Source organism: Elephas maximus, chromosome 6 (assembly GCF_024166365.1).
Source record: "Elephas maximus indicus isolate mEleMax1 chromosome 6, mEleMax1 primary haplotype, whole genome shotgun sequence".
Taxonomy (NCBI): Eukaryota; Metazoa; Chordata; class Mammalia; order Proboscidea; family Elephantidae; genus Elephas; species Elephas maximus.
The window spans coordinates 144,278,927-144,294,975 of record NC_064824.1 but is presented as its reverse complement, the minus strand read 5'-3'; the positions used below and the strand labels follow the sequence as shown (position 1 = coordinate 144,294,975).

General features: G+C 40.9%; 1 protein-coding gene across 1 annotated transcript in view; it reads left to right on the top strand.

The window, feature by feature from the left end:
- Positions 1-16,049, top strand: part of LOC126078305 (contactin-associated protein-like 4) — a 205,728-nt gene that overhangs the window by 172,644 nt on the left and 17,035 nt on the right. The window contains exons 16-18 of the mRNA XM_049888754.1: positions 4,330-4,500; positions 5,424-5,642; positions 9,847-10,086. Coding sequence (XP_049744711.1) covers positions 4,330-4,500; positions 5,424-5,642; positions 9,847-10,086 — 630 coding nt within the window. The remainder of the gene's footprint in view (positions 1-4,329; positions 4,501-5,423; positions 5,643-9,846; positions 10,087-16,049) is intronic.

Genomic DNA, 16,049 nt, shown 5'->3' with positions numbered 1-16,049 from the left:
ACACTTCAAAAACAGCTGCAACAGTACATCAACAGGGCAGTGCCAGAAATTCAAGCTGGATTCAGAAGAGGACGTGGAACAAGGGATATCACCGCTGATGTCAGATGGATCTTGGCTGAAACCAGAGAATACCAGAAAGATGTTAACCTGTGTTTCATCGACTATGCAAAGGCATTCAACTATATGGATCATGACAAATTATGGATAACTGTGAAGAATGAGAATTCCGGAACTCTTAATTGTACTCATGAGGAATCTGTACATAGACCAAAAGGCAGTCGTTGAAACAGAACAAGGGAATACTTTGTGGTTTAAAATCAGGAAAGGTGTGTGTCAGGGTCGTGTCTTTTCACCATACTTATTCAATCTGTATGCTGAGAAAATAACCCAAGAAGCTGGACGATATGAAGAAGAGCGGAGCATCAGCATTGGTGGAAGATGCATCAACAACCTGCATTATGCAGGTGACACAACTTTGCTTGCTGAAAGTGAATAAGACTGGAAGCACTTACTGAGGAAGATCAAAGACCACAGCCTTCAATAAGGATTACAGCTCAACACAAAAAAAAAAAAAAAAATTTTTTTTTTTTCCCCAACACAAAGGAAACAAAAAATCTTCACAACTGGACCAATAAGCAACATCATGCATGATAAAAGTAAAAAGTTTTCAAGCTGTCAAGAATTTCGTGTTACTTGGATCCATAATGAAGGACATCATGCCTGGTAAAGCAGAGGGTCAGTGAAAATGAGGAAGTCCCTCAATGAGATCGGTTGACACAGTGGCTGCAACAATGGGCTCAAACAGCAATGATTCTGAGGATGGTGCAGAACCAGGCAGTGCTTCTTGCTGTTTTGCATAGGGTCACTGTGAGTTGGAGCCAACTTGAAGGCACCTAAGAACAACATGCACTAGATGGTAAAATCATGTGTGTGTGTTTGGAATATCAATAATCTGTGTATTTGTTAGGTGTTAATATCAGCATAGGTATACACAGACCCAGAAATAAACGTAAGCGCTGAAGACTGATGAATACCTTTTCTGTGAGGTGGATGTTAGCTCTGTTTGTTGTATGAATAACTTTTCAGAGTAATTACTGTTTTCTGTGTGCCACATCCATTTCATTTCACACATGTCTGTGTGCAATGTGTGTTTTCTCTGTGCAGACGGTTATGAATAGCTTTGTCCTCTTTTCAGTCTGGTCTATGGACCAAAACCGTAATTATATCCAGCCATATTTCATTATTTTCATTTTGCTTTATATTTGATCCCAATTGTTATTTTCCAAAACATTTGAAAACAGCATTTAAAAGTCTCAAAAGAGGAACCAGTGAAGTATAAAATCAGTACATGAGTTTTTATGTTATCAAAAGTCAAATTACAACCACTGGTAGAGTTCTCTTTTTATTAAAAAGCCACGCGTTCCAGTTTATTTTCTTAAATGACTAGAAACATGAATTTGACTATAAATACAGTTCTCACCCTTGCTTTTTCCTAGTTTATAGTTTCAAGAAAGAGAATTTTTTATAGCTTTTATTCTGGAAGTTCAAATCTTGTTTTATAAAACAATGTGCCTCTTAATTAAGGCTCTTGTTCCTTTCAAAAGGATAGTTAGTTATTGGGATAATTTATTAATGGGTTAAATAACAGTTAAGAAAATATTTATGAAATCAGCTTTAATCTTATCAGATTGTCAAAGCTAATTTTCCTGAAAGGAATATATCTGTGTGTATTTATTACATCTCCCTCAACCATACAAATAAGAATTGGATTCCCTATTTTATTTTATTATTTTATTTTATTATATTATATATATATATATAACTCCTGGGGTGCTTGAGAGTCTTACATACTTTGGACATGTTGTCAGGAAGGATCAGTCCCTGGAGAAGGACATCATGCTTGGCAGAGTACAGGGTTGGCGGAAAAGAGGAAGACCTTCCATGAGATGGATTGACACAGTGGCTGCAACAATGAGCTCAAGCATAACGACGATTGTGAGGATGGCTCAGGACTAGGCAGTGTTTTGTTCTGTTGTGCGTAGGGTCGCTATGAGTCGGAACCAACTCGACGGCACCTAACAACAACATATAACTCCTGGGGTGCTCGAGGGCACTGACGACCAGGTGGAGGGAGCAGCCTCACTTTTTGAGTTTACTCGACCATTGCCCAGTGCCAGTTTGGGGCATGACTACATTGGCATTTATTTTTTCCTTAATAATTTATATGAAATGGGCCTTAATGCATTCACACATAATTTGTTTCTACAGATTCCAAGAGTAAGGGCTTGCTAATGAGTAACATAGCTGTTGGTCAGAAGGTGTTCATCACCCAGAGATGCTCCTTGTCCAAACAGAGGCAATCCCTGGGAAGCAGATTCTAACCCACTGGATGACACCGTGCCAGAGCTTTCTCCCGGGCACCCTGCCTTAACCTACTTATAGAATGGAAAAGAAATAAAAGATGTACCTTCGAAAAGTTTTCTCTAATTTGGAATTTTAATAAATTCAAGCATTCCTGAGGAACAGTCAGCCAGCCTTGGTAGGAGTGCCTAATGGTCAGTCTTTTGTGTTGGTTTAATCCGAGTTTTCTTCTGTGATGGTTCGGTAGCGGTCCTGCTAGGTGTCACGCCAGAGCCTCCTTCTCTCCTGAGTGTCTTGCACCTTCTCTTTCATCTCTTTCACTGTGACTCAGCACAGAAACAGCTGTAAAGAGGAAATTGAGATGCATGCAAACATCTCCATCTAATTACACCCTAGGGGAAAACATGAACCACATTTAAAATGTATTCTCCACTGAAAATCTGGCCCAAAGCGTGTGGGACACAGTAGCCACAGAAAACTCAGGAGTAGGCTCCTTCTGAACGAGGTCCTGCTGGGCAAAGCTGAGGAGCTAACGAGCCCCACTCACAGCTCAGCTGACAGAATAGAGGCAGACCTGTTCACACACACGGAAATTATCTGCCCCTGATAATAACATGAGTGGATATTTTGATATCGATTTTCTGACCTGAATGTATGGACTTATTCTTAAGGAAAAGTAATTTAGATGTGAGGCTGTTATCAGACACTGTGCATTGGCAGATGTGGGCTGTTGAAATTAAAGATCTCCATTTGCAGTGGGTCATATCTCATGCCACATCACAGCTCACTGCTACGACATCCAGTGTCACCTAAACACAGAAGAGCCCTCAGTGTCTTCTCCACAGGGAAGCCTTGGGCAAGTGGACGGGAAAGGACAGATGAACACCACCTGGGTGGAGATTTAAATTCCCCTCATATTACAGGGTCACAATGTGCTTTTTGCTTTGTTCCCAGTCAATATGTTGATTTGGGGAAAGGTGCCTCTTAAACCATTTTAGCATCTTTAAAATGTTTTGAGCATTTATTCTGCATTGCTTTTGCGTGAAGTGAAATTGCACCAGCAGAAACCAGTGTAGTGAATTTGATTTCTGCCCAATCCCCTTTAGTAAGGAGCGGTGGGAATACATTGAGATGAAAAGGGTACGCTCATGAGTACATGCTCATAGCTCAAAATGGTGGTCTCCTGATTGGTCTTACATCCCAAGAGGCTGTATGGCCACCTGGTCCAGCCCGAGGACAGAGAGCTCCACTACACGGAAGCAGTGTTGACTGAGAGGAACTTTTGGGCACGTCTGGGTTAGACAGATTAGGATGGGCAACTCTTTGGATTTCTGCAGGCTTTTTTTTTTTTTAATTCAAAATTATGTACCCAGCACCCAGTGCCGTCAAGTCGATTCCGACTCATAGCGACCCTATAGGACAAAAAGTTATGTAGGTGCTTAAAGTTTCAGATGATGAATAAATTATGTTTTGACCGTCAAAATATGGTGGAGCATCATCAGAGTGATCTGCCTGGATATAGCATTCAAACTGAAGACATCTTCATCATGTTGTTGTTGTTGTTAGGTGCTGTTGAGTCGATTCTGACTCATAGCGGCTCCATGTGACAGAATAGAATTTCCCCATAGGGTTTCCTAGGCTGTAATCTTTACAGGAGCAACTCGCCAGGTCTTTTTCCCACAGAGCCACTGATGGGGTCAAACCACCAACTTTTCAGTTAGCAACCAAGCTCTTAGCCACTGCACCACCAGGGTTCCTTAAAGGGGTCACTCCTCCACCACATAGGCCACACCTACTCCAAATTCTCATAAAATCACAAACTCTCCATTCAGACATTTTTGTTCAGGAAAGTGTCAAAAGGAAGGAAAAAGTGGGCTTCTTAGGTTATGACAACATTTAACAGTAAAAATTCTAGGAGCGTCCTGGATTTGTTTTCTAACCTTTTCTTCCTTCTTTTCCCCCAATAAGGATCATTCTGGAACTCAGCATCCTTCCACACAGAGTCCTCCTACCTTCACTTTCCTACTTTCCATGGAGAGCTCAGTGCCGACGTGTCTTTCTTTTTCAAGACAACAGCCTCGTCGGGGGTGTTTTTGGAGAATCTGGGTATCACTGACTTCATCAGCCTGGAGCTGCGCTGTGAGTTCCCAGAGAAGTCAAAGGGCACCATCATCAAGTAATCATTGAGCAAACTTGAGGTGGTCTCATGCCTGCGGTGGTCTGGTACCTCCTGTATCAGTCCAGTGTCTTCACTAGCTCACTTCCTGACCTGAAATCCCATGAATCCCACTGACTAGCTTTAAAAGAAGATGATCTATATGTGCTTGATAATGCAGTTGACATCCTATGGAAAGTTCCTGTCCTCGCCAGGACCAGTTAAGAAAACTCAAGTGGGTATAGACAGGATTCAAATTCAGCTAGCTGTTCAACAAAGCTTTCATTGAATTCCAAACTCTTTGACTGCACTAAGCTTTCATGTGTGTCTCTGGCACCTGCAGTGTGCTTATAAAACTATGAAAAGTTCTGGGTTAAGCTCTGTATATAAATCCAGATGTTTTCTAGTTCACTTGCCACGGGCAATTGTCTTTTCAGTTTAGCGTTTAGCAGTATGAATACTAAGTTCTGAGTTTACATTTCTTAAAATCAGTATTTTTCCCCATTGCAAATTAACTTTAGGAGTCACAGGGTGGTGCAAACATTAACATGCTCAGCTGTTAACTGAAAGGTTAGAGATTTCAAGTCCACCCAGAGGCACCACAGGAGAAAGGCCTGATGATCTACTTCTGAAAAATTAGCCATTTGAGAACCCTACGGAGCACAGTTCTACTCTGACACGCATGGGGTCACCATGAGTTGGGGTTGACATGACACATTTTTTTTTCCTTTGTTAGCTTTACCTTCCCATCCTACTTCAAAGGTAACTGACCACTCAACATCACAGCTCCTACTAATCCTTAGGACCACACTGTGCCCTCTTCACAGCCTTTGTTGAGGGTGCCCCTTCCATGCATGGCCAAGGTCCACTCCCTCTCAGGAGATAACTTCCATGTCTGATGTTGCAGCCCCCACAGAGGTGGCCTTCTCCTTTGATGTGGGGAATGGACCGTGTGAGGTTACGGTGAGGGCCTTCGGGCCCCTCAATGACAACCGGTGGCACCTCATCCATGCTGAGAGGAACACGAAGGAGGCGTCGCTGCAGGTGGACCTGCTCCCACGGGTGGAGCAGTCTGCCCCCACTGACGGGCATGTGCTGCTACAACTCAACAGCCAGCTCTTCGTGGGTGAGTCTGCCCAAAGGGACCCGAATTTTTAAAATGTGGGTACAAGAATGGGAGACTTGGAAGAGGTATAGTGAGCCCTTTCAGGAGCCTGATGCAGGAGATTGGCTTATTGCCAGGATTGTGAAGAGCAACACACATTCAAAACGGTGTGGTCAGCAGCCATCTTTGAGCAGGGCGCTGCTGTTTCTGACTCTGCCGGTAGAGACATTTGGTTGCTATGCAACGCCCACACCACCCTTGTTTACTAAGGGGGAGATTAAGTTTCCAGCAGGGCTTTGACCTGTAATTTTTCCCATTCCAGTTATCAGTCTGCTTCATCCAAATTTTAAAAATTTCAGTCTGTTCCAATTTTACTACATTGACCATGACAACTCAGTTCGAACAGGTTCAAAGCCCTGGCTTGAGTCCATTGTTTCGGCCACTGTGTCACTCCATGTCATTGAAGATTTCCCCCATTTTTGCTTTTTTATGCCTTACCAAACATGATTCCTTTTCTAGTGATTGCTCTTTCCTGATGACGTGTACAAACTAAGCAACCCAAAGTCTCATCGTTCTCATTTCTAAAGAGCACTTTGGTAGTATTTCTTCTAAGACTGATTTGTCTGTTTTTATGGCATTCCACAGTATATTCAATATTGTTCACCAGCACCACAGTTCAAATGCTTCAACTCTTCTTCTGTCTTCTGTTTTCATTGTCGAGCATTCACATGCATATAAAGCGATTGAAAAGACCATGGCTTGGGTCGCACACCCCTTAGTCATCAAGGGGTGTATAGTAATTTGGGTATATAGTCATCTTTAACTTACCACAGTCTACCTTCAGGCAATATCATTCTGCCCCTTGTGTTGATGATATTATCCTACCCCATGTACAAGCAATATTATTCTACCCCGTGTATAGTTAAGGAAACTTAAAACAGTGTCTTCCATTTCTCCCCCTCCCAGTTTTTGTGACTTTGTTGTCACACATAGTATTTCTTCAGGTGTCATACGCCTCAAAACACATTGTTAATACTTTTTCTTAACATAGTCAGTTATATTTTAAATAGATTTAATAATGCTAACATGTTTTTATATTTTACTCACATAAAAGTTGTTTATGGGAACTTTCACTTTTTTGTGTAGATCTAATTTTCCATCTGGCAATCCTTCTACTTGAAAGATTTCCTTTTATATTTCTTGTAGTACAAGCCTGTTGGTGATGAATTTTTTTTTTTTTTTTTTTGGCTCTTGTTTATCTGAAGAAGTATCTATCTCACTTTTGCTTTTGAAACATATTTTTTTCTAGGAAAATATTTCTGTGCTGACAGTTTTTTGATTTATTCAGTACTTTAAAGCTGTTGCCCAGTGTCTCCTGTTCTGCACTGTTTCTGATGAAAATCTGCTCTCATCTCTATCTTTGTTCCTCTGTATAATGCATCTTTTCTTTTCTGGTTGCTTTCAGTATTTTGTATTTATTCATTCTTTTAAGTATTTTTTATCATGTGCCTTAGTTTATTTGTCTTCATGTTTCTTGATTTAGGGCTTTACTGAGTGTTATATAGTTTTCATCAAATTTAGATTTTTTTTCAGCTGTGATGTATTTTCCATTCCTCGCTCTCTCCTTTCAGAAAGTCTCATTAACATATTTTGGGCTTCTTGAAGCTGTCCCACAGCTCACTGATGCTCTGTTCATTTTTATTTTTCACTCTCTTTAACACTGTGATCATTTTGGCAAGTTTACATTGCTAAATATCTTAGTTATCTAGCACTGCTTCAACAGAAATACCATAAATGGGTGGCTTTAACAAACAAATTTATTTTCTCACAGTTTACAGGGTTAGAAGTAAGAATCCAGGGCTCTGGTTTTCTCTCTCTGTTGGCTGTGGGGGAGGTGCTTGTCTCTTCAGCTTATTTCCTGGTTCCTTGGAGATCTCCATGTGTTTTGGTTGGCATCAGTCTTCCCCTGTCTCTGCTTCCCAGCTTGCTTGTTTATTTTCCTTTATATCTCAAAAGAGATTAACTCAAGACACACCCTATACTAATCCTGCTTCATTAACACAACAAAGACACCCATTCTCAAATGGGATTATAACCACAGGTTTAAACCAAAAAAAAAAAAAAAAAAAAAACCAAACCCACTGCTGTAGAGTTGATTCGGACTCATAGCGAGCCTGTAAGACAGAGTAGAACTCCCCCATAGAGTTTCCAAGAAGCGCCTGGCGGATTTGAACTGCCGACCTTTTGGCTAGCAGCCATAGCACTTAATCACTACGTCATCAGGGTTTCCAAACCACAGATTTAGAGGTTAGAATTTACAAGACTTATTTTTGGAGAACACAATTCAATCCATAACACCAAGTGTTTAAGTTCACTAACCTTTTCTCCTTCAATGAGTAGTGTTCTGTTAATTCTATTTGAAGTATTTTCCTTCCTAGAAATTGTAGTTTGTTTTCTTTTTCCCCTCCAAAAGCTCAGTTTGGGTCTCTTCAATATATCCCATGCCTCTGTGTAAAATGTTCAATCATTCTTGGGCTTTTTGAACATATGGAATACAATCACAATAATTCTTTCAATATTTTCATCTGTGAATTTTCTCATCTATACCATTTTTTTTATGCCATTTTTAGATGTCTTTCAATTGATTTTTTTTCAATTGATTGCTTTTTCTTCTCGAGGTCAGTCATATATATGTTCCTGCTTCTTTGTATGCTTGGCGATTTTTTTATAGGACCTCAAACCCTGTGAATTTTACCTTGTTGCATGCTGGGTGTTTTTTTATTTTGTTTTGTTTTATTTCTTTAAATATTCTTGAGCTTTGTCTGGAGTGAGATTAAGTTAGTTGGAAGCAGTTTATCTTGGGGGGTCTTGCTTTTAAGTGTCTTTCAGAGCAGCAATAAGTCGAGGATTAATTTTAAATCTTCTTCAGTTCTATACCTGGTGATGTCTCCTGGATTTTGTGGTTGTTACTCTGCTGGTGGAAACAGACAGCTTGCCCAGTCCTGTGTGAGCCCCAGGCTGTTTCCTGTGGTCTTTTAGAGTGGTTCTGCCTGGCCCCAGGTCTTTTGCTCACACCTGTGCTGGCAAGTGCTTCTTTGTCCTGAGAGAGACAGCAGACACCCCCAGCACTTTCCCCTTGGAACTCCCTCCCTCCCAGCTCCACTCACTGCTCCCCCATCACAGCACCTCCCCTGGCCACTCCCCCCGCCACAGCACTACTCCCCTGGGGCTCCCCCTGTTCTGTGGCCCCTCTCCTCATCCTTATCCTGTGATGGGGCCTGAAAATGCCCCCTAGCAGTGGCCTGGAAACTCCCCTGGCGGTGGCCTGGGGGCACTTGCAGGTCTTCCATCAGGATTTATTCCTATCTCAGAGATCATCGTCATCTGTCCCCAGATGCCCAGAGTCTACGGAACTGTTTCTTTTTTTTTAAGATATTTTAGTTGTTTTTCAAGGTGGGAGAGTAAGTAAACCCAGTCTTTGCTAGAAGTGGGAGTCTATTTTCAATTTAAAAATTCTTACACTTTAGGTAACCATTTCAGTATATATCCCATTGTTGATAGTTGCCATGGAGTCAGCGCCAACTCATGATGAGTCCATGTAAACAGAACAAAACGTGGCCTGGTCTTGCACCACCTTCATGATCGTTGATGTGCTCGAGTCCATTGTTGAGGCCACTAGGTATTCTGAGTGCTTTCCAACCTAGGGAGCTAGTCTTCCAGCACTCTATCAGACAGTGTTCAGTTGTGATACGTGGGGTTTTCATTGACTCATTTTCAGAAGTAGATCACCAGACCTTTCTTCTTAGCTGGTCTTAGTCTGGAAGTTCTGCTGAAACCTGCCCACCATGGGTGACCTGTTGGTATTTGAAATGCTCGTGGCATAACTTCCAGCATCACAGCAACATGCAAGCCACCACAGAATGACAAACAGATGGGTGGTAGATACATCACGTTACACTACAGTTATTGCAGTAATATCAATGTCCTATTAAATTTTATTCTTCATTCTAATGAAGCTAACTTAAAAATAACTTCTCAGTTAATGGAGAAGGAATCTGTTAGAGTAAACGTTAACCAAACTCACCTTTAAAAATTAATTGCTTTTCAGTTTTCTTGAGTATTCCCCAACACTGTCAATATTTATGTTTCCAACATTATGTTTGTTCATAACTTTGGGAAGCCCCAGGCGTTGCCACTTCTCGTAAAGCTCACTGTGCCCCCACAGGCGGCACGGCCACCAGGCAGAGAGGCTTCCTGGGCTGCATCCGGTCACTGCAGCTCAACGGGCAGGTGCTGGACCTCGAGGAAAGGGCCAAGGTCACACCAGGTGTGGAGCCTGGCTGCCCAGGGCACTGTAGCACCTATGGACACCTGTGCCACAATGGCGGGCACTGCCAAGAGAGGCCCCGTGGGTTCTCCTGCAACTGCGAGCTCTCAGCATTCACTGGACCCTTCTGCTCCGACGGTGAGTGCAAGGAGGAGCTTAGCCAGTGGGAATAAGCTGCCTGTGTCAGACACCTAAAAACTGTGCAAAACCCTTTCTGTGCAACTATTTGATAAAATTATTTCAGCCCCTAAGTTCCATCACTCTTTTACAGCCTATCTTATTTTGTTGTGAGCCATCAAGTCAAGTCCAACTTACGACAACCCCATGTGACAGAGTAGCCTGCCCCATAGGGTTGCCTAGGCTTCGATCTTTATGGCAGCAGATCACCAGGCCTTTCTCCGTCAGAGCCACTGGGTGGGTTCAAAACACCAACCTTTAAGTTAGCAGTCAAGCACTTAACTGTTGAACCTCCAGGGCTCCTTCCTTTCTTACTTTATTAGGAAGAAATGTGATCCTACTCTTGAAAAGCCAGTGACTACTGCTGTAAAATCCAGTACCAACCCATCTGGCTTCTTGGAGGCCTCTCTATACATTCTTATTTTTCTACCTAATGCTGATGTTCTCGGATAATGTGCCATTAACAATCTTCCTCCTGTGGCCTTTGCCTATTTCAATATTACTTTAGGAGTCATTATTATTTAAAATACTAATTTCAGTAGTACAATTTTTTTCCAGAAAATATTTTTATTGGTATAGTAAATAAATTTTTCATTAAATATTGAGTCAAACTAAAAGAGTCATTAAAACATTTTGCTCTGGAGTTTGTTGATGATCTGTTGCTAAGGTAAAATTTTTCAGCCTCTCTCATTCTCAGAAATCACAAGCATTCTTTGAAAAGACTGAAGGAGCTGATTGTAGTGCGGACGTAATTCTGGGAAAGTACTTACGAGCTTTATATTTCCACAGATACTCAGAGAAAACAGATTCATCAAAGCAAATTTCAACATCCTTCAAGAATTCTTGGCTGTCGTATTTTGCCCTTAACAGCCTACTGGGCTTTAGAGCACAAAATTGGATACCTAACTGGATCAGCTATTGATTTTTAAAACACGGCAATTAGCTGCCTAGAAGTGGTCAGAGCACAATTATATAGGCTGTGCTTGAGGACCAGTCTGTGGTGGTCAATCAGCCTTCTGTCACCATTCCAAGACACTTTTCACCTACGCGGGTGATATTCAATGGTGCTAAGGAAACTTCTGCTATTGTTGGCACAGAAAAGTGGTCTACTAATCCTTCCTCCTCCACAAACAACAAAATATGTGTAATATCTCTACAATAAAAACTGCTGAAAGAAATTAACATCTAAACAAATGGAGGAATATATCACATTGATGAATTGGAGGGCTCAATGTTGTTACTACGTCAGCTCTCCTCAAATTGATCAGTTCTCCCTCAATCAAGATTTCAACATTTTTTTTTTCTTTGTAGAAATTGGCCAGATAATTCTAAATTTTATATGGAAATGCATTTGGCCTTGCATTTCCAAAGCAATTTTTTTAAAAAAAACAAGTCAGCAATGGAAAAAAATAGAGAATCCATGAATGAATCCATACCTCTAGTCAACTGATTTCCCACAAAGGTGTTAAGGCCATACAACCAGAGGAAGGGGAGTTCTTTAAGCAATTGGTTCTGGAACAACTGGGCACCCAAATGGAGAACAAAAGTCACTTACCACTTAACCCACACCATAGACAAAAAGTAACTTGAAATGGATCATAGGCTTAAATGTAAAAGCTAATATTACAAAAATTCTAGAAGAAAATACTTTTCACCTTGAGGCAGACAGAACATAAATCATTAAAAATTGATAAATGAGTTTTATTAAAATGAAGGTTTTTTAGTCTTCAAAAGACACTGGTAAGTAAGAAATAACTGTTAAGAAAATACTTCCAAAGGACTTGAATTCAGAATACATAATACTTTACACCCAACAATAAGAAGATGAAGACAAACAATCAAAAGATAAAATGGGCAAAAAATTGAACAGACACTTCATCAAATGAGAGATACAAATGGCAGAGAAGCACATGAATATATACTCAACATTGTCAGTCATAAGGAAAATGAAAATTAAACCCATAATTAGATACCACTGCATACCAAGTGGGTGCCAGTCCTAAGTATTGGAACCGATGTGAGAAAACTGGAACTCTCAACCCCCCCTGGTGTGAGTATAAAATGCTGCAGCCACTTGGGAAAACTCTTTGTCAGTTTCTCACACATATGCACTCGTACACGTATTACCTGATCCATAGGATCCAGCTCCTAGGGGAGTCCTAAGAGTGGGATCCAGCTATCCCATTCCTATTTAGCCAAGATAAATGCAAATGTCGGTCTACCCAAAGACTTGTACACAAATGTCCATGGAAGATTGAATAAGATCCAAAAACTAGAAACAACCTGTATGTTTATCAATAGTGTGAGAGATAAGAAAATTATAGTATATCCATTAGTGGAATACTAATCCTCAAGAACATGGATTAACCCCAAAATCATTAGGCTGAGTAAAAGAAGTATGATTCCAAAAAAAAAAAAAAGAGTGTGATTCCATTTACACGAAATTCTAGAAAATGCCAACTAATTTAGAGCAACAGAAAGCAAGCCAGTGGTTGCCTGGGCTTGGAGATTAAAGAAGGCAGTCACTACAAATAAGCACAAAAAGGATCATGAAAAAATTGGAAATGTCCTGAATATTGGCTGTGGTAGTTATTTCATGGGTGTATACCTCTGTCAAACTCACTGAGTTTTACACTTCAAAGGGATGTGTTTATTATACCTAACTGTACCTCACGAAAGTCGATTACAAAGGTATTTTATCCCTTCTCCATGAATAAAAATCTTAATGTTTTAATGGTTCCATGTCCACCTCCACTAAGTGCAAGCTGAATGTTTTCCTGCAGAGAAACGTTTTACTAGCAGTCGATATTGTGTTGAGGATGATGAGACATTATGTGTCCCGAGAGTAGGTTTGTGGGGAGGTTTCTGAATGACTGTGGTTTGCTATGCGGTGTGTGGACCTCTGTCCCAGGGAGACAGGTGGCAGTACAGTGATTAAACCACCCATGCCTCCCCCCACCCCCATGCGTGCACACGTCTGGAGAATCCATCTTACTTAGAATGCCAAAGACACAAGCTCACAAACTGATTTAGGGAAGATGGACAGTCCTGCTGGACAAAGGACTGCTTCCCTTGATCAAATCCATGTGATGCCATCATCCCATCATTTGTTCCCAGTGGATGAGGCTGACATAACTAGATAAGACTGTGTGTTGGTCTCTGAGGAGAGGGACCCTCATCCTAGCCAGAGCAATTAGGCTAGATAAAGAAATAAAGGGCATCCAGATTCATAAGGAAGAAGTAAAAGTATTTCTGTTTGCAGATGACATGATCTTACACATAGAAAACCCTAAAGAATCCTCAAGAAAACTGCTGAAACTAATAAAAGAGTTCAGCAGAGTATCAGGATACAAGATAAACATACAAAAAATCAGTTGGATTCCTCTACACCAACAAAAAGAACGTTGAATAGGAAATCACCAAATCAATACCATTTAGAGTAGCCCCCAAGAAAATAAAATACTTATGAATAAATCTTGCCAGAGATGTAAAAGACCTATACACAGAAAACTATAAGACACTACTGCAAGAAACCAAAAGAGACCTACATAAGTGGAAAAACATGCCTTGCTCATGGATAGGAAGACTTAGCATTTTAAAAATGTCTATTCTACCAAAAGCCATCTATAGATACAATGCAATTCCAATCCAAATTCCAAAGACATTTTTTAATGAGATGGAGAGACAAATCACCAAATTCATATGGAAGGGAAACAGGCCCCGGATAAGTAAAGCATTACGGGAAAAGAACAACAAAGTGGGAGGCCTCGCTCTACCTGATTTTAGAACCTATTATACCGCCACAGTAGTCAAAACAGCCTCATGGTGGTACAACAACAGGCACATAGACCAATGGAACAGAATTGAGAATCCAGACATAAATCCATCCACATACGAGCAGCTGATACTTGACAAAGGCCCAAAGTCAGTTAAATGGGGAAAAGACAGTCTCTTTAACAAATGGTGCTGGCATAACTGGATATCCGTCTGCAAAAGAATGAAACAAGACCCATACCTCACTCCATGCACAAAAACGAGCTCAAAATGGATCAAAGACCTAAATATAAAATCTAAAACGATAAGGGTCATGGAATTAAAAATAGGGACAACACCAGGAGTCCTAATACATGGCATAAACAGTATACAAAACATTACTAACAGTGCAGAAGAGAAACTAGATAACTGGGAGCTCCTAAAAATCAAACACCTATGCTCATCTGAAGACTCCACCAAAAGAGTAAGGAGATTACTTACAGACTGGGAAAAAGTTTTTAGCTATGACATTTCCAATCAGTGTCCGTTCTCCAAAATCTACATGATACTGCAAAAACTCGACTACAAAAAGACAACCCAATTAAGAAGTAGGCAAAGGGTATGAACAGGCACTTCACTAAAGAAGACATTCAGGTAGCTAACAGATACATGAGGAAATGCTCAGGATCTTTAGCCATTAGAGAAATGTAAATCAAGACTACAATGAGATTCCATCTCCATCCAACAAGGGTGGCATTAATGCAAAAAATGCAATATAATAAATGTTGGAGAGGTGTGGAGAGACTGGAACACTTATACACTGCTGGTGGGAATGTAAAATGCTACAACTGCTTTGGAAATCAATTTGGTGCTTCCTTAAAAAAGCTAAAACTAGAACTACCATACAATCCAGCAATCCCACTCCTTGGAATACATCCTCGAGAAATAAGAGCCTTTACATGAACAGATATATGCACACCCATGTTCATTGCAGCACAGTTCACAGTAGCAAAAAGATGGAAGCAACTAAGGTGCCCATCAATGGATGAATAAATTATGGTATACTCACAACAGAATACTACGCATTGATAAAGAACAGTGATGAAACATTTCATAACATGGAGGAATCTGGAAGGCATTATGCTGAGTGAAATTAGTCAATTGCAAAAGGACAAATATTGTATGAGACCACTATTATAAGAACTCAAAAAATAGTTTAAACAGAGAAGAAAATATTCTTTGATGGTTATGAGAGTGGGGAGGGAAGGAGAGAGAGGGTTTTTCACTAATTAGATAGTAGATAAAAACTATTTTAAGTGGAGGGAAAGACAGCACACAATACAGGAGAGGTCAACACAAGTGGACTAAACCAAAAGCAAAGCAGTTTCCTGAATAGACTGAATGCTTCAAAGGCCAGCGTAGCAGGGGCAGAGGTTTGGGGACCATGGTTTCAGGGGACATCTAAGCCAACTGGCATAATAAAATCTGTAAAGAAAACATTCTGCATCCCATTTTGGAGAGTGGCGTCTGGGGTCTTAAACACTAGCAAGCGGCCATCTAAGATGCATCAATTGGTCTCAACCCATCTGGAGCAAAGGAGAATGAAGAACACCAAAGACACAAGGTAATCATGAGCTCAGGAGACAGAAAGGGCCACATAAACCAGAGACTACATCATCCTGAGACCAGAAGAGCTAGATGGTGCCTGGCTACAACTGATGACTGCCCTGACAGGGAACATGACAGAGAACCCCTAAGGGAGCAAGAGAGCAGTGGGATGCAGACCTCAAATTCTCATAAAAGGACCAGACTTAATGGTCTGACTGTGACTACTAGAAGGACCCCAGAGGTCATGGTCCCCAGACCTTCTGTTAGCCCAAGACAGGAACCATTCCCAAAGCCAACTCTTCAGACAGGGATTGGACTGGACTATGGGATAGAAAATAATACCAGTGAAGAGTGAGCTTCTTGGATCAAGTAGACACATGAGACTATGTGGGCAGCTCCTGTCTACAGAGGAGGTGAGAAGGCAGAGGGGATCAGAAGCTGGCAGAATGGACATGAAAATAGAAAGTGGAGGGAAGGAGCGTGGTGTCTCATAAGAGGCAGAGCAAATCAGGAGTATACAGCAAGGTGTATGTAAGTTTTTGTATGAGAGGCTGACTTGGTTT